Genomic DNA, 22,126 nt, shown 5'->3' on the forward strand with positions numbered 1-22,126 from the left:
TAGGACTAAAGTTTTATTTCAGACAGAAATCAGACCAGAAATATAATTTCTTTTAATGTTTTCATAATTTTATTTTGAAGATGCTCACATCAGACTATTTTTGGGATATTCAGGCAATTTTCACATCATTTATGTTTTTATTAACGAGCTAAAATGTCACATTGAGACACATAAACTGACAAGTGTATAATCTAGAGCAGAGCTTTTCATCTAGCGAGAAATTCGGCCCACGAGTGACCAAAGTTCGGCCCACCAATTGGTTCATTCATCTCTTAAGCCCAAACTCCAAGTTTTCTACTTGAATTACTCTGTTATTTTAGTTAGACATAAACATGTTTGGTGTCCACAGAAACATCAGAATCTTGGCTACAAGCTGGTAAAAAACATTTCCATGCACATCCAAGATAGTTAAAATTACAGGCAGTTGAAGATAAAAATATGAAAGTGAAAATAAAATTGTTTTAAAAAATTTGGCAAGTCAGAGATGCCAAAATATTATTTATGGCATTATAATATAAGAGACAAAATAATACAAGAGGCATAATGTTTTATTTTTGTTTTTGATATTGTTTAATTATCGCTACTTTTATAGGGTTCTGTATGTTGTATTCATGATTAAAAACAGCAAAATAAACTATTTTAAAGGTAATTTTGTAATAATTGATTTATTTACATAATGACTTTAATTGCTGGATTTTTGGCCCCTCAGCTGTWGTCCTGCAGTAACTGTGGCCCCTGGAGTTAATTTAGTTGAATAGCCCTGATCTAGAGGGGTGATCTTTCAGTGGAAAGCTGTTAGCAGGCAGTGTGATGGCTCGTGGTTAGTACTGATGCCTCRCAGCAAGGTTTGAGCCTGGTTTGGACCCGGGGTCTTTCTGTGTGGAGCTCCTGTTTGTGCTTGCCTGGATTTTTTCTGAATGCTTCATAAACCAATAAAAACATGCACCTTAATGTGCCTTCAGGCCTCCCTTGCAAAACAGATCTGTGATCTGAATGGGATTTGCCTGGTGAAATAAAGATAAATAAAAAAAAGTAGCAGTGCCCTCCTATAAATCCATGCTGGCTCTCTGGTGCCTGTCAACTTTTATTTTTGTCAAATAAGTTTGAATTTTCTCATTTTGCTTTTATCCRTTTTATTGTTTTATTCTTCAAACTGTTGAACTTTACCTGTGATTGACACCACAGCTCATTGACCTTAAAGTGGTTAAACTGCTGGTTTTGAAGCTCAAAGGCTGATTATTCTATCTTGTGATGATCGAGTTAGTTTGATCTTGTTTTCTTGAGATAACAAAACTTTATTAGAGAAATGAGGCATTCTTGAGTTACCACCAGCTACATCATCCAGTATCATTGTCACGACTCCTGACCTCTAACAGTGTAGAGTAAATCAGGGATGGATGTTAATTAATGTTGACATTTTCAGCTTGAATCAATCGCCAGAAAGACTTCCATGATTTCTAATGAACTAAGTCTTTGTTTAAACATGAAYTCAAAATTGGTTCATGTATTTAATGATAAATTAAAAGTTGAAATAACTAAATGTTTAAATCATTTATCTTGATAAAACAAACTATATTATTTTAAGATATTAAAATTTCTGTTTCATCTTGACAAAACAAACACATTTTTAATCATACCCTTTTTTTTGTACTTTATGATGTATTTTATTTTCATGGTATAAAAGTTTACCTTCATGTTCAAAGGGAAAATGAAGGTGATTCTAATGTTACCGTTAAAAGGAGAACCAGTGTTGAAAATGGCTTTTGCAGAATTAAACTAACTAATCTAATGAGCACAAAAACCCCATGGAGAGGATGATGAAACGCTGCATCAGTCATCTTTTGACCCTTTCCTATTAGCTGGGAATAGGAGTCATTAAACAAAGATTAGCATCAAATGAACACCCCTCCGGTCCGACAGTCCACACCTTCAGATGGAGCAGGAAAATTAATTTCTTCAAGATGTTGGTAACGCAAAAACCAGTCCTGTGTTTTAAAATTTTAAGGCTAGCTTTTATGGTTCCATCAAGGATGAGGCGTTCACCTCTGCTTTTGAAATCTACTTTTAAGTAGAACAGAACTAAACAAAAAATAAGTTTTAATGAAGCTGAAAGTCATTCCTGCTCTTTATGACTCAGAAAGTAAAAAAAAAATGATTCATAGTTTTTAGATTCCTCTTTGAATTTCTCTAATGTTGAAAAATTAATTATTTTTCCCCATGTTTGTCTGCTCTGAGCTGATTGTTGGCTCACATGCTGATTAAAGCAGTTTTTTTATTAATTTTTTTTAAAGATTCATGCTCTTAACGCCTTTTTTTATTTTGTGGTCAGTAGTCCAAACATCGCTCTGCTGCTCGTCACCTCATCTCATCTTTTCATCTGCAGTCTCACAGAAATGTGTGCTTTTGCACAATGCTTACAATGACTGCATGGTGTTTTATCTCATCTCTTTACCCGGCACTCAACCACGCAGTCTGAACACGTGGGTGACAGCAGGCTATAGTTGTTAAAGGCAAAAACAATGTTTTAGTCTGGCTAGAAACCGAACTGCTCAGACCTCACAGATAAGAAGATGAAGACATGATGGCAAAAGGAGTTGTTTTTATTTGAGGCCTTAATAAAACGTGTTCATGTTTAAAACACACAATTTAGCTGAGCAACAATGGTTTACACGTTAAAAAAAGATAATCCAGTTTAAGCGCCGTATTTAGCTTGCTCTGTTCTGCTTTTCCCTCGTCAGTCTGAAGATGGAGACAAAGAGCAAAGGGCTAAAGGAGCAGCAGCAGCATCACAAGAAGCTCCTGGCTGCCATGTTGTCCCAGGACTCTTTTGACCAGGTCAACAGTCACATCCCCTCTGTCCTGGAGGAAGAGATYGAGGACGAGGACGACGCCATGGAGCTTCTGGGTAATCTCACAAACCTTAACTGCTCACAAATACAGGCCCAGATTGAAGCTGAATTCCACCAAGAGTGGTGTTTTTTTGTTTGTCTCAACTTCATCTTTTTTTTTTTTTTTATCACATCTAGCCATGAAATCATGCTGATCATGTTGTTGTAGACAGTAGACTGATGTTAACCACACAAAACAGACAGTAATATAAGTTTGATGGATTTGGACTACAACTTTTAAAAATGGTTGCATATATTCTGACCAGAAACACGTGAAGTAAAACCTCCTGTCAAAGTAAATAGGGATGAGGATACAATTTTTATACAGCACCATAGTAAATTCAAAAGGAACATTAGAAACCCTTTAATTTATTTATTTTACTTTATTCATCACTGAACAAATCAGGCCTTTGTGCCCACCTTGGTTTGTTTTTCCCCCCTCAATTTTTGCTCATAACTTTCCTAATTTTCAAAATATTGCCATGAAATTTTCTTTTTTTTGTCACTTCAGTAGAAAATGAAACCAAATATTAGTTTATTTAGTTTATTTATTTCTTCATCATCAGTGACTTTTTTAAGTGAAGAGAAAATAGAGACAGAGAGAAAAACAGAGAGAGAAGTAATTAGAAAGATAGAAAGATTGAAATAGCGATTAGAAGTATATTAAATWTACACCAACAAAACACAGGACCACACACCCAACATCTGTCCGCTCACCTGAAAAATAAATGGATAAATACATGGAGGGCATATATAAATATATACACATACCCATACATATATAAAGATATACATACATACATGCCTACATTCATAAATATTGTCAGTATGCACACACAAACACACTCAGTGACCAGTCAGAACCCCCCGGATCAGAACACCTGTCTGTGAGCGGTTGTGAACATGCGTGTATATACAAGATTTCTCCAATGGAATATTTAATAGTGACTGTGGAGGACCGGAGACCCAACCCCCAAGACACGAGGTAGACATAGGGAAGACCAGAGCCCAAGGATCTGAGAGGGATCCCGAGCACAGAGCCCCAAGGGGCACCCGCACGGGAAGATCCGATTGTGTATGTTTGGGTATTTGTCAGGCTGCGGTCCGGGCTGCCCCTCCTGCTGGTTTATCTGGGGGCCTGCTGCTACTCAGCCCCCCGGTGGGGTGTGTGGCTGGCCGCCGGCGTGCTGGGGGTTCCCGGGGTCTGGGGCTGGGCACTGGGGTGTGTGCCGGCCTGTCCTGGTGACTGCCTGCTGGGGCTCGGGGTCTCTGGCCCTGTTGGGCTTTGGCCTGGAGGGGGTGCGCCCTGGGGGCCCGGACCTCTGTGCCCTTTCCTGGATCTGCTCTGGTACGGCGGGTGCCGGTGGGGCCCATGAGTTTGTCGCTGCTGGCCCCGGGGGCTGTGTGTGTGGTCGCTGGGGGGACTCTCCCAGTTCTCCCCTATGGTCTGATCTGGGGGGTGGGTGGGTGGATCTGCCATGAAATTTTCAAAAAGGATTTACCTTCTGCATTTTTTCTGGAAGCATCTTGTATTGTAAAAACAAAACTACATTAGAAATGCAGTACAAGTGGCCGAAAATGTGGAAAATCATGTTTAAAAAGGCTCAGGTCACCAAACTGCAACATCAAATCCATTTGCTGTGTCCTGGAAATCCATAAAATGAATACCACTTAATACAAACCATGTGGACATTTGTTTTGTAGACAAAGACCCTCAACCAAAAACAAAATGTGTTGCGACCAAGACGAGTGTCAACATGCGCTATAATAAACTGACGTCTCAGATCATAATAAAATTAGGAACAAAAGCAGATAAAATAATGTTCTTCACATAAGCGTGCCTATTTAAGAGATCACTGGAAAAACAATCAGGTGATTTCTCTGTTGAATTTGCCGTCAGCAGGGTTTCTCGGAATTCGTTGAAATAACAAAACGACAGCAATAATTAGCGAGGTCACCCTCAGTGCAGCGTTGTGTAATCTGGTCACTGTGGTCGGGAAGAAAATGGCTGATGCTGATGACGATATGTCAACATCCCTGCCTGAATGTGCTGAAGTCACTTGCTAAATTTTATCTCTTTTTTGAATTAGTGATCTTTATCAGCAGGGGTGACTCTCTTAATTAAAGCAGCTTGAAGTCACACACTGTGTGGACATATGCACAAGCAGCAGGTGGTGCAGAATTCAATTCAAAGCACAACTAATGACTGTTTGAGAAACTTCAGCTTTAAACTGATTTTTCAGATAGTTAACAAACGGCTGCCGTGTAATCTTTGGATGGAGACACGCTGCAGTTCCAGCGAGCTCAATGTCTGTAGAGCAGTGTGTTGCTCTGTGAGGACACGAGATCCACGTATGGTTTTGCTCTCTGCACTTCTGTCACAGCTTTTCTGCTTGTTAGCTGGATCTTTGCTGCCAGCTTGATAAAAAGGCTCACGTTGATGTGTGGCAGTAAAAGCCCTGCAGGTTGCACACACTATTGCTCTAAATGTTCACATCCTTTTAAAGTGGTGCTACTTCGAAGGAAAATGCTTGTTGCTGTTGTTTATAAATCTAATTCAGTATGAAGGTGTGGACTGAAGCTTTTTCTACACCTTTTGTTCTTTATTTTTTTTTAACGTTTTAGATAATTCATCTGCAGCTCATCACTGCATCATGTTTGATTTTTTTTCTGCTACAACATTATATTGATTTTCTAAGCCTACATGTGAGTAGATGCTCCATACTTTAGAGGCCCATTCAGGCCCAAAGATAGTGTCTGACATTAACACTACTCAGGTCAACGGGTGTCAAACGAGCCATTACCTCTAAACGGGCTTTTTATCTGCCCAGTAAGCACTTTTAGACTCAAACGCTTTTAAATGGTTCTTAAGCAATTAGGCTAAAATTGGGCTCAAATCAACCTAAAGGGGAAAGTTTTGTAGATGTCTAAATGTTGTCATAGATGTCAAATAGAAGTTTGCATTTAGCTGAGACTGACAGGAATAACTAAGCAGTAAAGATGTTGCAGGAGTGAATGTGAAATGTCTGCATTTCAAACAGTTCTTTCATGTTTTTGAGCAAACTGATCACCCAGGAGCTGCAGCGCCACCACATTAGAAGACTTGATTCATTTTGTACGTAGCCACATCTTGTAACTCAGTCTAAAAAGTTGAGCCTTTTTTTCCCCCAAAAGTCTAAATTTAACTCCTTTTTTTGACGTTTGAGAGAGATTTGTTGTCTGTGCACATTCCGTATAGTTTGGATGCTTCTCCAGCACATTTAATGGTGTTGCATGCTTTTTTTCCTCATGTTTTATTTGCTGATTTATCCTTTTTTATAATTGCTTAGGCATAATCAAAATAATAATAATAATAATGAAAATGGGCCCTCTTTTGTTTGAAAACTTCACTCAATTAGCTCAATCACTCGCAATTAATAGGACACCCAGATCGTTTGCAATGTGAAACACTTGTAAAGAATATAAACAGATTCATTCAAAGAATCATTTTTGCTGTGTTATTAAACACCCAATGCTAAATACAGTACGTTATATTTTAAAGAGGACATATCAGGTAAAATCCACCTTTTTAACCATTAAATGCATTTTATTGTGTACTTACAGTCTTAAGGAGCACAGAAAATTTGAATTTAGCCAGATAATCGTATCTCTGTTGAACTACAAAAATGGCGGGTGTGAAATGCCCCATTTAAAGAGAATGTGTCAAAACAAGAGGCTTGTGGAGTTACAATATGGAGGAAATCAGACCAAAGCATTGCAGTTCCACTTTATAAAGACCCCAACTGAATGATTTCAATGTGAAAAGGAAGAATTTCAACGTGTTTGTTTGAAGACACACTGTTAGACTTAATGCTGAATAAAGCAGACAGGTGGGTTAAACACAGTGAATGGTCAATGAAGAAAAACATCACAGGTACACTCAGTAGATGGGTAGAGTAGGGCCAGTAACTTGGATGAACCTAGGTCAGGTCCATACGCTCCAGCTGATGTAAAGGTCCAAGTCAAACAGTGTCTGTTTGGTTTTGGCAAATAAAAATGGAAACATGTATGGATCCCACCTAGTTATCCAGTTAAAGATTGTTTCAAACCCACATGGATCATAAACCTTAAATTCAACATTGGGCCCTGAGACATTTTTAAGCCTTTTTATTTACCCACCACATCTCACAGACAAATATTACTAGTTTTTTCTGTCCTCTAGCTTTAAGTAAAAGATGCTTTGAAATGACAAAACACCAAGGTCTTTCATCTTCTGCATCAGCATCATACAGTCACGACCCAAGGCAGCAGTACTTAATAGTGATAGATGCAACTATAAAGCAGGATGTTGGTGGTCTGTGATRGCTCTCCTCGATCATGACTCTACAACTCAGGTTTATTCTCCCTTGGCCTTCACTGCACCATCCAGGACTGTAATTCAGATGAAACAATGCAGCAAGGCCATTTCTGATTCTCTGTCAGGGTCGGGTCACGATGCTCTCCAGAGAGGGTTCCTCTGTGATGACTGTCTCCCTGCTGAAGAATTGATTATAGCAGATAGTAGTGACACATGTTGGTTCAGAGGAAGCAGGGGAAAACTGTATTCTAATACAGTGTTTCCCAAAGTTGGGGTCGGGACCCAAAGTGGGGTCCCAAAACATCAAGGTGGGGTCCTGAAAATATTTTCTGAGTTAATTACATTTTTGCCTTAGTTGTTACAAAGGAGTGAGGTTAGTATATTTAAAATGGATAATATTGTCACTATGCCCATGTTTTGTTGACCTGATACAAATGTTTACCATCCAAAACTAGCTGGGGGCACAAGTCTCTGCTACTGTTATTTTGTGGGTCAAAAGCTGCGCTTTGGTTCCCAAAGTTAGGCTTGGGACCCAATTATGGATCACGAAGCACCTTGGATAATCTCCAGAAATCAATATAAAGGGTAATAAAATAATTGCTGATGTAATATTTCTCCCTATAATTATTACAAAAAACACAAACTACGTAAAAATAAGTATTTATATTTGTATACAAGCTGTTTAGATTGTCAAAAGCCAGTGTTTTTAGGGTTAATAACGAAATTCGTGTACTAAGACCAGTAATATTTGGGGTCACAAGATTTTGCCATGGTTATTTTGTGGGTCAGAAGACAAAAAGTTTGGGAACCACTGTTCTAATGGGTTATCTGCAGGGATTATAATGCATTTATTAAGCTAACTTTTTTTATTAAATGCAACTTTAACCTGAGAAAAACGCTTGGAGTCAGTGTGGCTTTTTGTAGCCTTAAAGACACTTCAGTATGTGAATTGGGACAGTTGAGGATCTGAGCGAGTCACTGTCTGAAAAATAATCCAGTCAACCTCATGACTTACTGCTTCCTTATTCTCTGAAGACCTTTATGATGCAGCAAAAAATGTTTTAACTTTCCAAACTAAAGTTACAAATTTTTAATAATCAATATTATTTTCCCCAAGTTTATGTTTTAAAGTGAGGCACAAAGTGAAGGCAACAAAATAACAGTGTACCATTAGCTTACAACCAAAATTGGACTAGAATACATCCAATTGCACAGACAGATAAACATCAAGTCAGGAAAGTGACCATAATGTGTTAACGGACAGAAACGGAAAATTAAAAAAAACAAACTGTAAAAATAATAGGGGTGTAAGAAAATATCAATACACTGAAATATTGCGATATTTCATTTCCTGATACTGTATCGATATTCTAAAGCCCTGTATCAATTTTTTTATTAAGTTTTAACATGTCAACTTTCCTGCCAGCCATTCATTTTTATGTTGTAGTTCAGCCTCTGACCACTAGTTGACAGCAGTGAGCCAGACACTTGGCTGGAGCCAAGTAAGAGAGCATTAGCATTGTGAGTAAACATTAGCTTCATGCTCCGATAGCTGAATCTGAGCAGAAAAGACCGACACCCTCTGCCTTCTAAGCTGAAGTAAGGTTAYGAACAGTTACTTATTTGTCAGAATGTCTGTATTTTAAACCAAATTAAGTATCTCGTGCGCTCTTTTTTCCATCTTTAGTCAGCCTTCACGTTACAGAAGGCTAGCGCATGTCTATGTAATAAAATAAATTTCTGAGACAATGAATTTTGGTTTTTCTTTTTTTTTTTTCCAGTAAGAGGTTTTTATTTAATAGATTTTTTGGGCAAAAAAATAGCAATATATCGCAATATATCACTTTGCTTACAGTATCGCAATATATCGGGATATATCGTATCGTGACCCCTCTGTCATGATATGTATCGTATCGCCAAATTCTTGCCAATACACAGCCCTAAAAAATAATACCTCCATGTATTTGTCTCTCCATCTACCCACATACAAACACACAGGACAACAGGAATGAACAAACAGGAACAAAAAACTAAACTAAACTTAAAAAAGGATCCAGGAGACACATTCTGTGAATATATCAGATTCATCAAATTTGAATCAATATTTAATAATTTACAGGCATCTTATAACATCCTGTAACAAATTGTTGTAAGTGTTATTTTTTTGGTTGAGACACATTTAAATGAGCTGGTAATTCCAGATTCTCTAGAAATAATAGTCAGCATTAACAGTAGTTTGTTTCTTTGTATTTGCACCTTTATAACCTATCTGGGGTGTTTTCATCATCTTCTGAGATAGTAGCTCTCTATAGCCAAAATACAGAACTAAACATACACAAAAATGGAGTGAATGAAGATCCTGACTCATGCAGTACAAAACAATACAGGAGACTGTTTTTCTTATTTCAAGCATTTGCTTAGGGTGACCTCAAGTGGCTAAAAGGTTGCAGTACATTTACTGCATGTTTTTCTGATTTTATTTTAATTTAGCTGAATAAAAATTATCTGTTGGCTTTAAATCAATTAGGATTTTTTAGACTATATTAGGTTTATTGCAGTCATGTTCCATGTGCGTTTGTTTACTCCAGATACAAATACCAAGTATGCCTTTGTAGTTGTTCCATAATCATTTGCTTTTGTAATAACACCTGCTGATTGTTGAGCTAATTGCTGTTTTACGCAGAAATCCGCATCACACAAACCCCAGCAATCATGATCTGTGAGAAGTGAAAACACCCTGTGGTTTGGCTGTGATCAGTCATCATTATCTGGAAATGGGAGCCACAGTGAGCAGTGCACATAAAACCAAATTTCCCCTAGGAGGCAGAAAAGGTGCATTAGTTGACTTTACTACAGAGTGACTGGTGATTTAAAATGTGTACATAAAAAGATAAAAAACCTAATATGCTTAACATTTTGATATTCCAAATTTATAAAGCAAGGCAAGTTGTATTTGAACTAAACTTGAATTAAAAGCCAGTGTTAAAAAAACAAGCGAGTTTTCAGGTGGGATTTAAAAGATTGGATTGATTCTGCATCATAAAGAGGCAGATTGTTCCAGAGTCTGAGGGGGCTGCYGCTGCTAAAGCCTGATCCCCTCTGGGGTTTAATGGAGCTCTCGGCTGCACTAAAASCATCTGGCTGAAGGATCTCAATGCTCCACTAGGGTTATAACTGTCAAGATGATCAGTTAAATAATTGGGTGCCAAGCCATTTAAAACTTTAAAAGTTAGAACAAGAATCCTAAAATCAACACAAAGATAAACACTCTGTTTTAACACTCTGTTTAAATAAATATTGGAGTTAAAAATCTGCTAAAACTAGAGTGGAGTGGTCTCGTGCAACGATCTGCAGGCAATTAGGAAATGATTGTTCAAGACCAACACATAAAGAGTTCATAGATTCTGACATGCTCTGTAGTTCAAACATAAATGACTCTCGTCTTTACTACATTGAGCTGGAAGAAATTCTGGCCCATTAACTTATTGAACCAGTGGTGATGTGCTGACAGAAATATAGATATGTGTGTGTCATCAGCATGAAAATGGTAAGAGATGTGCAAAACTCCATAATCTCAGCTGAAGCATGTAGGTATTAAATAAATAAATAAATAAATAAATAAATAAATAAATAAATAAATAAATAAATAAATAAATAAATAAATAAATAAATAAATAAATAAATAAAGTGGCCCGTGAATGGAGCCTTGCGGAATCCCAAAAATCCTAAGAAACTTAAGATTCTTTTAGTAAAGTTTACAATGCTTTTTTATTTTCATTATTTTATTTAATAGTTTAGAACACATAAAAGCAAAGACACGACTTATAAGTGTTTGTTGCTCTGAAGTCTCCAAAAAGCAACTAAAAACATCTAATCTCGGTTAGCTGACTGCACTTTGAGTTCCCTGTTGTTTTTCATAGTCCTGCCTTTTACTATTAAACAGTCCAAGTTATTTTAAACATGATTAAAACTCGCATGTTAGTGGAAAAACAGAGAAAATGTCAGGATTCTAGATTTTGCAGGGTGGCGGTGGGACCGCAGCTTTGTACTTATCTCAAACAAGAAGCGAGCTGGGTTCAGTCTGTGGGAAGAAACACCCAAGTTTTGGCCTTGGAGTGTTATTTTATGGTAAGTTAATGCTTTGAGTTTGTCAGCTCCCCGCTGCGGACGCACTAAGTACCATCTGTGATGAACTTTTATTAAAAAAAAATCTGTTTAAGTAAATATTGGAGTTAAAAGTAACAATTGGTTTGCATGCAAAGGTACTGAGAAAACAACAGTTTCTATGGCAAGACAAAAATTGAAAATATTGTTCTTTTATTGTCGTCACCCACAGATCTCTTGGGAGGATTTAGGCAGAACTGATCTCATGCTTTTATTGTTCTGAATAATAAGAGCGTAGCAAAACAAATCTGACAGTCATCAGACATAAGCCAGCAGATCCTTTCAGAATGTCTTTGGCATAAATGCTGAAACAGAAGAAGGTGTAAGAGCATGAGTGAAGATTTGATGGAGACAAGATGAGGGTGAGATAAAGCTTTGTCTGATCTTTGATCCACACAGCGTGAAACAGCCACTGGTGGATGAGTTACATTACCTGGATGCGTTTCTTTTGTTCACTCTGTTTTATCTTTCTTGATCATGCATAGCCTGCAGTAGCATGCAATCCAATAGCTGGGGTTTGGAGTTGAAAGAGAAAGTGAGCAGTTTTTTTTTTAATTTGTTTAAAGTCTTGACTTTATCACCTGATATTAAACTGAAAAGTGATCTGTCCTACCTCAGAGTCTGAGTTTATTTGAGAAGCTGCTTTACTTTAATGTCTGTCTGGTAGCAAAAAAAAAATCTCATGAATCAGTTGATGGATTCTAATAATTTGTGGATTTAACTTGATTGAAAACTGACAAAAACTCAGTTAATTTGACAGACCTTGAGCTAAAATTGCCACTGCTTTGATGCAGTTTATTTGGCATCTTAAAATACATTTCCTCAAAGGTATTTTTAATCTGAAAAGAGCTTCACTGAGTGAGAACTAATGTTGAGCTCAGCAGGCAGTTAAGTTTCACTTTCATTTTCACCGGAGAGCCTGCAGGAGTCATGGACTGGGTGTGTGGGGAGGGGGGAGGGGGTGCGCTCTGCCATGAGGAAGTTCGGCTTAAAGACACATCCCAGAGACGTTTCTGGTACCAAAAGGCGTTTCTGGTCCCCACCTGTCGTTTTGCTCCTCAGCATGGCTTCCTAAAAACACTGCAGGATTTCTCAAACACGCATGAATGAGTCAAAGCAAGGCTTTGGGTATGTTTTTATGAGAGTATAAGATAACATGATATAAAACTCAAAAAAAGTTGATTTTACATGATATTGCCCCTTTTAAGCACTTTTCTTATCAGTGAAATAAATTTTTACTAAAGTAACTTTCTTTAAGTTTTTTAAATTTATTTTAAGTACTTTATCTACCTCTGCCAAAGAAATTTTTTTTAGAGAAACTGCTTCTGTCCTAACCACCTGTGGATAATTATGTTTCTGTATGTTTAAATCCCTGCATGTGGTCGTACTGCTGGTGATAACAGACAAGCGGTGAATCACACGTACGCTTCACGCACTTTTTATTTCCTTCATTAACCAAACATTGGATGCTACAGTTACTGTGGAAACACTGTAAACTGACACAAACATTTAAGGGAGGGGAGGGGGTAGATGGGAGCCTTTGCTCTGCTGTAGGCTAATAACAAGGGTGAAAGTTGGTCTAACACCAAATCTGTTGAGAGTGGCAGCTACAAAGCTTAGCCTCTGTTAGTATGGCAATGGAAAGAACTTTGTTCAGTACAATACTTTTGGGGGATAAATTACAATTTATCTGCAATTAATCTCAAGATATGTTTTAATTACTTAAGCTCACTAGTAAATTATGATTCAAAAATGTTTAGAACATTTTTAAAGTATTATTTTATATAATAAAGATTCAATGCATTTTCAAACACTTAACAAATAAGTCAAACGTGTCTTGTGGTTGTCCATTTTTTCCCCATGCTAATTAGGCTTGTCTGCACTCTGCTTGATGCAAACACAACCAGGGCCCGAGTATAAAGAGGCCAGGTCGACTGGGGCAGGGGCCGGTTGATACTGGCCTTACCATGCAAAAATGCCTTATGTTACCTTCAGCTCTATATATCAAAAATAAATTTGGCTTTGCGTCATAGCCTTTCTAAATGCCTTGAAATTGTCCTCTGCCTCTTTAAGAACCTCCTACTGTTTCAGATGCTCCCACTTCAGTACATCTTCACAACAACACTTTGGGGCAGGCGTGGTCTGTGGGGTGGGAGCTCAGCTGCAGACTGAATTCACACAAAGCTCCTCCCTGAAGCTCAGTCTGCAACTGAGCTCCCGCCCCACAGAGCACGCCTGCCCCAAAGTGTTGTTGTGAAGACGTACTGAAGTGGGAGCATCTGAAACAGTAGGAGGTTCTTAAAGAGGCAGAGGACAATTTCAAGGCATTTAGAAAGGCTATGATGCAAAGCCAAATTTATTTTTGATATACTGTATACAGCTGAAGGTAACCCTCTGGGATCATTAAAGTATTTTTGAATTGAATTGAATTTGAATTCACACAAAGCTCCTCCCTGAAGCTCAAATTCAATTCAATTCAAAAATACTTTAATGATCCCAGAGGGAAATTAGGTAATAGGCGGAGCTTTGTACCAGCAAGGGTTGAAACTGCTCCCCATGGCTACATGAGATTCAAGGATTTCTCAACCATGCAGGAATGAATCAAAGCTACACTCTGGGTATGTTTTTTTTTAATAAGGGATGACTTTATAACATGATATAAAGCTCAAAAGGTTGATTTTGCATAATACCCAACCTTAAAAATAAAAATTCATCCATGTTTCTGTCAGTGCTGCACATTTTCTGATAGGGTTCATGTGACACACACACACACACACACACACACACACACACACACACACACACACACACTGTATATTTAGGCTGTGGTTTTACTGTAGAATTACTAGAGGCAATATGAACATTTGCAGCAGGCTGCATGTTTGTGTGCTTAAACACCTAGAAAAGAAAAAACAAACAAAACAGAGATGTGCATGGATGAGAACAGAATGGATACAGTGATGCTGTGTTTTGGAGACAGAAGCAAAAGATTAAAGATATAAACACAAGTATGTAATCTGGAGATAGTGCTGCTGTCTTGAGTTACAGATAAAAAAGAGAAAAAGAACGCACACTTGTGAATAAATACATTTTGTTATTACTTAGTGACTCTAATGGCTTCGGTTTTCCTCAAGATTAAAATATATAAAACCAGTGGAGTTCCAAGCTGTAAAGCTGGAAAGAAGCTGTTTAGATCTTTTGAAGTTTGAATCTTTGGAAATATTCTGAACAAATAATCTTGTTTTCCTGTTGTCATGACATTACTTAATGCTAATCTGCCATGCTTTTTGTTGTTTTTTTATTAGTTTAATTGTTCATAAGCTTTACACAGGATCCCACTTTAAACAGTTTGGATTGTTTTATAATTTGCTGTGTTTTTTTTACGAATCTCTAATGGCATTTTATTGCAGATTTGAGGCATTTTTTTAAAAAGAAAAATGTTTTATTCAACATTAGGTCTCATTTGGACAGAAGGCTCAGCTCCGGTTCGTAAAGGCTAATGCATTAAAACATCAAGCTGTTGTGTCTACGGCAAAGTCCTAATAGGAGCCGTATTTGTGGTTAAAGAAAGTTAAAAGGAGGTTTGCTCCAAAGTCTGTGATAAGACCCCCCCACCACCACCACCACCACCCCAGACCTCAGAGCTGTGATGTTACCCCACTCATGTGTGTTCCCATCTGATTCTGATCAGGCGTTTTACTGCAGCCCTGCGACAGGGCCTTGAGCTTTACAGACATATTCTTAGGCGTGKGGGGGGRGGGGGGGGGGGTTCAAAGTGACGGTGCCACTGACAGCCGAAACATAATTATGATATGTAAGTTGAAATACCCTTTTTATTACCAATCCAAACAAATCCATCTCTGTCGCGGATCACATCAAACGACGTCTGCGTGACGACAAACCGCCGAGTGGAGCCGTCGTGTTTGAGGCGTAATGAAAGACAAATGCTGCGTGTGTGAGGGCAGCAAAGAGTGTGAGGTCTGCAATTGTCACTGCATGTGTTGCTTTTCTTTTTTTTTCATTTTTTTAATCGTCTGAGTATGCTGCTCACACACGTGGGACCCTGCCTGCATGTGTGTGTGTGTGTATGTGTGTGAGAGAGAGCGACTGGAGATTTCGGTGCGTACAAACTATTAATTAGAGCCCAGTGTTTTGTGGTTACGTGTCGCCAGCCGCTCATGAAAGAATGGAAAATTCACTTAGATGAGGCGCCGTAAATCACAGCGCTCGATGAGACGCAGCGGATTGGACGCTGATATGTGCACCAGCGCGTCTCCCCCCATCTCCATGTGTGCCGTGGCGCTTTTGGGTGATTCCGCCCCACGTATAAATACATACGCATATATATATCTGTCAGCGCGTCCTCAGGAGAAGGTGTACATTAAGTTATTTGCGGCACTAATTATGACTTCGACGCTGCTTTTTAGCGTCGCGAAAGGCAGTGGAGAGCCAGTCAGTCCGTCGCTGTTTGAACAACGTTAAATTAGATGGAAACTTGGAGAGAGGAGACGCTTTATCTGCTCGCTCCTCTCTGCTCCTGTCTGCCTTTCACTTGTGAGTGAGCGATTGCGGCACGGAATTCCTCATCTCTCGGGCCTTTTGTTGGGGATCGCATCCCTTGAATAGTTTCCATTCCCCCTCCCCTCCGATCCCCCTTCTGCTCACCTCTTCTCTGGGTCTTTATTTATCTGTCTTTACAGAGGGAAGCACGCATGGCCGCCCCGATGCCCGGGGAGTGAAAATGTGACTGCCTGACAAACGGGCGAGTGCGGACAGACGTTTGTTGTGTCTAGACAACAAACGTTGCGATGCAAACTGGTCTCGGGGGGGCGTACTGTAAACTTATCACGGTGTTATTGTGTGGGAGACGTGCTGAACTCTATTGTGAACATGGAAAGCAAAGCACACATGTTTGACTAAGCAGACGGAGGAAAAGAACACATACAAACCAAGAACTGTTTGCTGGCAGCTTTTTAATAGGAACTCGGATTTGGGAAAATGCACATAAAAAGACCATTAATTCCTGCTTTAAATCTAGTTTGGACTAAGTATTTAGGGTGTTTCAACATGACATTCAACATTTGTCTCTTTGCTACAATTATTGTGTAACCAAGACAACTTTTAGAGCTGTTGCACGTCAAACCCAACCTGATTTGCTTTGCTCTAATTTGACCTGAAGTGCATACGTTGACGGTACATGAGCCTCATCGGGACCAGGGATGGGTACCAAATTGAATACTTTTTTAAGTACAGACCAAATTCTGTCCTAACRTAGCTTGAATACCTTTTATTTATTTTAACTCCATCCTCTTTTGCTTATTTGATTTAAACTTATTTGCCTTCCATGGACCTCCATCACACAATTTTTCTAGCGGGGAAATGACATCAATAGAAACACGTGGAGCTGGATTTTAATTGGTGCAGTAAGACAAAACACTCTTGTTGTTTTCAACAGTTTTCACTTTAAAGAAATAAGTTACACAATTGATGTTACAATACATAGAGTTGGATGTTGTCTTGATATTTGTTGATTTTATATAATGAGAAATATGTTAAAAAAATAAAAATTTATTATAAAAAAAAACAACACACACAAAGTACTGAAAACTGGTACCGTTAAGTACCAGTACCGATTCCCAGGTACCGGATATTGGTACCGAATCGATTCAAATGTCAAAGGTACTCATTCCTAATCGGGACTCGTCTTTTCCGTTTGAGATCACAAAAATTCCTGGTTTCATGTTCAGGACACGGTGCATGCTTCGGAGATTATGTGCAAATAAAATTAAGTCACTAACAAGTCAAACTCAAGCCATGATTCATCACCAGGGACTCAAAACAAAAAGTCCTTAGAGGCTGTTTTCTGTGAAAATCTGTCACCTCTTTTTTCCTCAAGCAGAAAGTTCAAAGTTGGATTTAGCATCAGGGAGGAAGGACGAGGCTGCTTCTTGGATGAAAGACTGCGCGCTCTCTTTAACCAGTTGGAGCTTAAATACGTTGAATTAAAAATTTGTCCGCTTGAGCTAAACCCTTTGTTTCTTTTGCTTCTGATGCAAAGATCAAATAACTGCAGTCGCCGAGACTTTTAGTGCTCCTTATTGCATCACATTGATTCCAAAAAATGTGTTTTCAAAACAATGACATCATACAGAAAGGACAAACATCCCATCAGGCTTCAAAGGAAGAACTCACCCAGATGTTGCTGTGAAACAGATCAAATCTGAAAGAGATAAATAAATGTTTCATGACGTTTAAATCCAGGACTGAAGGAGCAAAGTCCAGATGAATACGTCAGGTTTAGATTTTAAAAACAATATTTTATAGGTAAGTGGTTGTATGAGCAACCGCAGTTTCTGCTTTGTCAGTGGATCATGTCGTCCAAACCAGAAGGAAACAAGTCAAAAACACGAAGCGGGAGTTGAGGTGACGAGCAGCTGCACTCGGAGGTCGTGTTCAGGGTCAGGGCCGCTTCACTTTATTTATTTATTTTTATTATCCAATGAAAGCTGCAGACTCACAACTGAATGTTTCCAAGTGTCAAGTAATGATTTGTATCACGGGCTATGACCCAATGAAAATCTGGCATGCCACGTTAGTTAGCTGCTAAAAGAAGAAGGGCTCAAGGCTAGAAGGGAAATGACTGACCCGAGAAAATAGGAACAAGGGAAAGACACCAGGTTCGGCAGTTCCCACGACCAGAAAACTGCCCAAATCACCAGTGGCTCCTCTGCCCCCCCTCCCCTTCCATGCAGGCCATGATGAATGGGACATTTAATATTGCCCCGCTTAAGGGTATTACTGGAATGTAGCTTATCTGTCCATCTGAAACACACTAAAACAACCCTTTTCCCCCCCTCTGGTGGCATTTGCAGGAATGGTCTCCATTGTCAAAAATGTAAACCAAGAAGTTTCCAAACTTTTCAAAAGTACCTGATTTGGCCTAGATCTGACCAAAGCGATAAACCAAATCTGAGGTCACAAACCAGTGGTGGATAATTTGCCAGTGACACAGCTTGTTTCTTTCTATAGACTCGCAAATAACACCAGAGTGCCATGTTAAGTTACCATCGCTTCATAATTATTTCCTTTTGCCCGTCTGATACTGCAGACAGCAGAGACTCGTTTTTTGGGACCTGTGCCATGCTGATGGATGGAGAGAGGAAAGTTCTCATGAGCAAGTGTCATTCAATCTAATCCAGGTGATTAGTCATGCATTCTCCTCTTGCAAGGTGTGAGACCCTATTTTTCTTTCCTTCAAACCAGGGGCAACGTAACATGAGCACAAAGAAAAGAAAAGAAAAAAGTTACAGTGTTGGTTTCAAATAACGAGTCATGCAGAAAGTCAGGCACGCACTGCGCTGCAGGTGAGCTGTCCTGAAGATGACCCTGCATTTCTTTTTCTTAGTCTGAGACAAACGACGAGTCTCCTGTTTGATCGTAATTAGCTGTTACAAGTTTCCACCACTTCCTCTATCATATTAGTGTCATTTGACTTTTCCTTTTTTTTTTTCCTGTTTCTCCTTTTTTCATTACTGGACATCAAATGGACAGGACATTAAAGTTTAAAAAACAGCTGCCCACGCTCTCTCTTTCTGTTTTTCCTCTTGTTTCTCTGCATCCTCTCCATGTGCTGCTCCCTCCACCCTCAGAGGACCTGGATGACCTGCGGATGGAGGGCGTGACGAGGTTGGCTCCATCCGGCAGTAAGTTCAGCCAGGGCCGCAGCTCCTATCAGCCTGAACCGCAGGCCAAAGTTACACTCAACATCTGTTCTAGGTGTGCCAGGTAAATGTTTCCATCTTCTCTCGTCTGGCACTCTGTACCTCTACAGTCACTCTGATTCCATCTTTGTCTGTGTATGCGTGTATACTTGTTTCTGCTACAGAGCGAGGAACGTCAGTAGTTTTTAACAAAGTAAATGATAAATGATCTCTACTCGTATAGTACCTTTCTACCCAACCAGGATACTCAAAGCGCTTCACACTACAATCTGTGTCCTCATTTACTCATTCACACAGCACTCTACCAGATCTCCAACAAAGCTAACATGTACAGTCAGCTATGGAGACTAATCAGTGTCAATCACATTCATACACTGATGGCACACATCAGAGGCATTAGGGGTGAAGTGTCTTGCCCAAGGGCACAACAACTGAGACAGCTGGAACGGGGGATCAAACCAGTGACCTTCCAGTTCCAGGATGACTCCCCTAACCACTCTGCCACARCCGCCCAGAGTGARGTCATTTTTGAGACRTGATTATCACTCTTTTGCTGTTCTACTGTACTCTACTAGTTAATCTTAGAGGTGCGAATTAAGTTTTAATTAAAGTTAGGGTTAGGAATACTAGTAATGGTTAGGGTTAGGTTTGTACTGGGTGTATAGGTTTAGGGTAAGGTGTAGGAAAAATATGTGTTTTTCAAAATGGTATGTCCGAATAAACAAGAATCTGCTGGATTTCTTCTTAAAACTTTATTTTCAATCTTCTGACTCCAATCAGGTTCACAGTACAGCACACAGGCCTCAGTCAGACCTTGTGCTGAACCAAAACWCAGCTGCTCTGCTCTGAGCAGACTCTGCAACACACTGACTCTTCTTACTACTATAATAATGAATTGACCTTATAATGTACATCTCTTCCTGGTTACATCTCTTGGAGGTGTTACCTTTTATGTCAGACATCAGAATGTAACTCATTTTGTTTAGACTAAATAAAGAACACATGATAAGACACACCAACTTTTTATCTGCTTTAACCTTAAAGGCTGAAATGATCAGAAAGTATAAAATACAAAACTGCATCTAACATTCAGTTAATCAGTTACAAAATTTTCTTCAAAGAGTTAGACTGTAGAAATGACCGGCAAATGAATGGAAGTCAATGCAAAGTCCCCATGAGGATACATCAAATGTGTCTGTATGTACTTGTATTTGTTACGTTTTTCAAGACCAGTAGTCCATATGGGGACCAAAGACTGTTCCTAATATGGTGGAATTCCATTTTTGGGTTGGGTGTTAGGTTTAGGGTTAAGTATGTACTGGTGCAGTTATTTTTAGKTTAAGGGGTCAGTGTTAGTTTATAGAAATGACTGGAAAAGAACAGGAGTCAATGAACGGTCCCAATAAGGATAGAAATACAAATGTGTGTGTGTGTTCAGTCAAAATTAGTCTTTCAAAAAGTCTCACTCCAAACAGAATATGTACAACAGGTAAGATAAGTGAAAAACCAAAAYGTAAGATCAACCTAAAAGTGGTACACTGAATTAGGCAAATGAGAATGGAACTTGTTAAAAATGACACTTCATTGTGAAAGGCCTTAAAATTTGATATTTAATTAAATTCAGTTCAATTCAAATATACTTTATTGATCCCAGAGGGAAATTAGGTAAAAATTAGGATTGATGGAAGTGATGGTTTGAACTTCCTCCTTCTCTCTCGCCTCTTTGCTCCAGCTCTGCATCCATGATGCCTCCTTTTCAACTCCTCTGGGATTTGCGGCTTCAGTTGATGTATTATTTCAGATTTTGCAATATTAATCAGCTGCTCCCTGTTGTAAACCACCCTGTTGCTATGGTTACGCATCATAACAAAAAGCAAAGTATAAAAAAAGTATTGGCAAAAACCAATCCAGCTGCACAGCACCCAAAACACAAATGAACAGCCGTCCAAAAAAGTTACTTTTTCCGCAGAAAGGCAGGAATGAATGCCTGAAAAGAAAAGAAAATCTCAAAAAAATACAGTAACAGAGCTACTCCAACGTGCTGCCACCCTCAGCGGCGCAATTCCGGAAATAATTTAATTTAATTGCATTTTGTTAAAATATAACTAAAAGGCACAATATTGGGACACATTTTTCCCCCCATCTTTAGTAGAATCACATGTAGCAGAGATTAATGTAATGTTCCACAGTGTTTTCGTGATTCTTCCATGGATAAACATGATTTATCACCATTTTTGTCTATTATCACTTTAAAGTCGGCCAGCTTCAGCTTTCTGAGTCCTGGGTGCGATCCGGCAGGCAGGTGTGGGCAAGGTTCTTTCTCGATGCCAGTCAAAGATAAGCGAGTATCTTCACCAGACGCCAGGCACGCTCCTGCCTTCACAACCTCTGCTGTTTGGGATTTGTGTCTTCTTTCATTCCTGCACCAAATCAGTGCTGTTCCTCCCACGGGCTGCGGGATACTGCTGAAGGATGTGTGGTATCGCTGGATTTCTTTGTTGGCAGTTTATTTACCTGATGTTTCTGAGCAGATTGTTTTGGCCCTCACTCCCGGTCGTATCAGTGGCAAGGTGAAGCAGCGTCTCTATCACGAGTTGGTTTTGGCTCTTGTGATGATTTTTTGTCTCCACTCTCTAAAACCTAACACCCAAATCTTTCATTGGTCTTATCATCTGAGATTTATGGTCTTCCAAGTCATATTTGGTGCAAAGGATACAAACAGATTAATGGGCAGGAAAAGATGCCTTTTTTTTGGTTGTTTGTGTGTTTTGCAGAAACACGAGTTATGAAATCAGTTATCCATTTCACATTGCACAGACACAAATAGAAGCTTGCTTGTTAAGTCATACCATAGTGAACAAAGCCATATCAGAGGCTTCATTCATTATTTCTTTGTTGCAATTTTTTTTTTAGAAAAACATCCAAAACATGTCCTAATAAATGTAAATCTTCAAATTTGCCTTTCAGAAAAAACCCACCCGTGTTAGTCACACTGTTTATATCGTCATATATATATA

The 22,126-nt window shown here is 39.0% G+C and overlaps 1 protein-coding gene across 4 annotated transcripts in view; it reads left to right on the forward strand.

The window, feature by feature from the left end:
* Positions 1 to 22,126, forward strand: part of cunh8orf34 (chromosome unknown C8orf34 homolog) — an 83,409-nt gene that overhangs the window by 28,977 nt on the left and 32,306 nt on the right. For all 4 annotated transcript variants that reach the window (XM_014029043.1, XM_014029045.1, XM_014029044.1 and 1 more), the window contains exons 7-8: positions 2,739 to 2,905; positions 19,038 to 19,173. In XM_014029043.1, the coding sequence (XP_013884497.1) occupies positions 2,739 to 2,905; positions 19,038 to 19,173 (303 nt within the window). The remainder of the gene's footprint in view (positions 1 to 2,738; positions 2,906 to 19,037; positions 19,174 to 22,126) is intronic.

This window comes from Austrofundulus limnaeus, unplaced genomic scaffold (assembly GCF_001266775.1).
Source record: "Austrofundulus limnaeus strain Quisiro unplaced genomic scaffold, Austrofundulus_limnaeus-1.0 Scaffold845, whole genome shotgun sequence".
NCBI classification, from domain to species: Eukaryota; Metazoa; Chordata; class Actinopteri; order Cyprinodontiformes; family Rivulidae; genus Austrofundulus; species Austrofundulus limnaeus.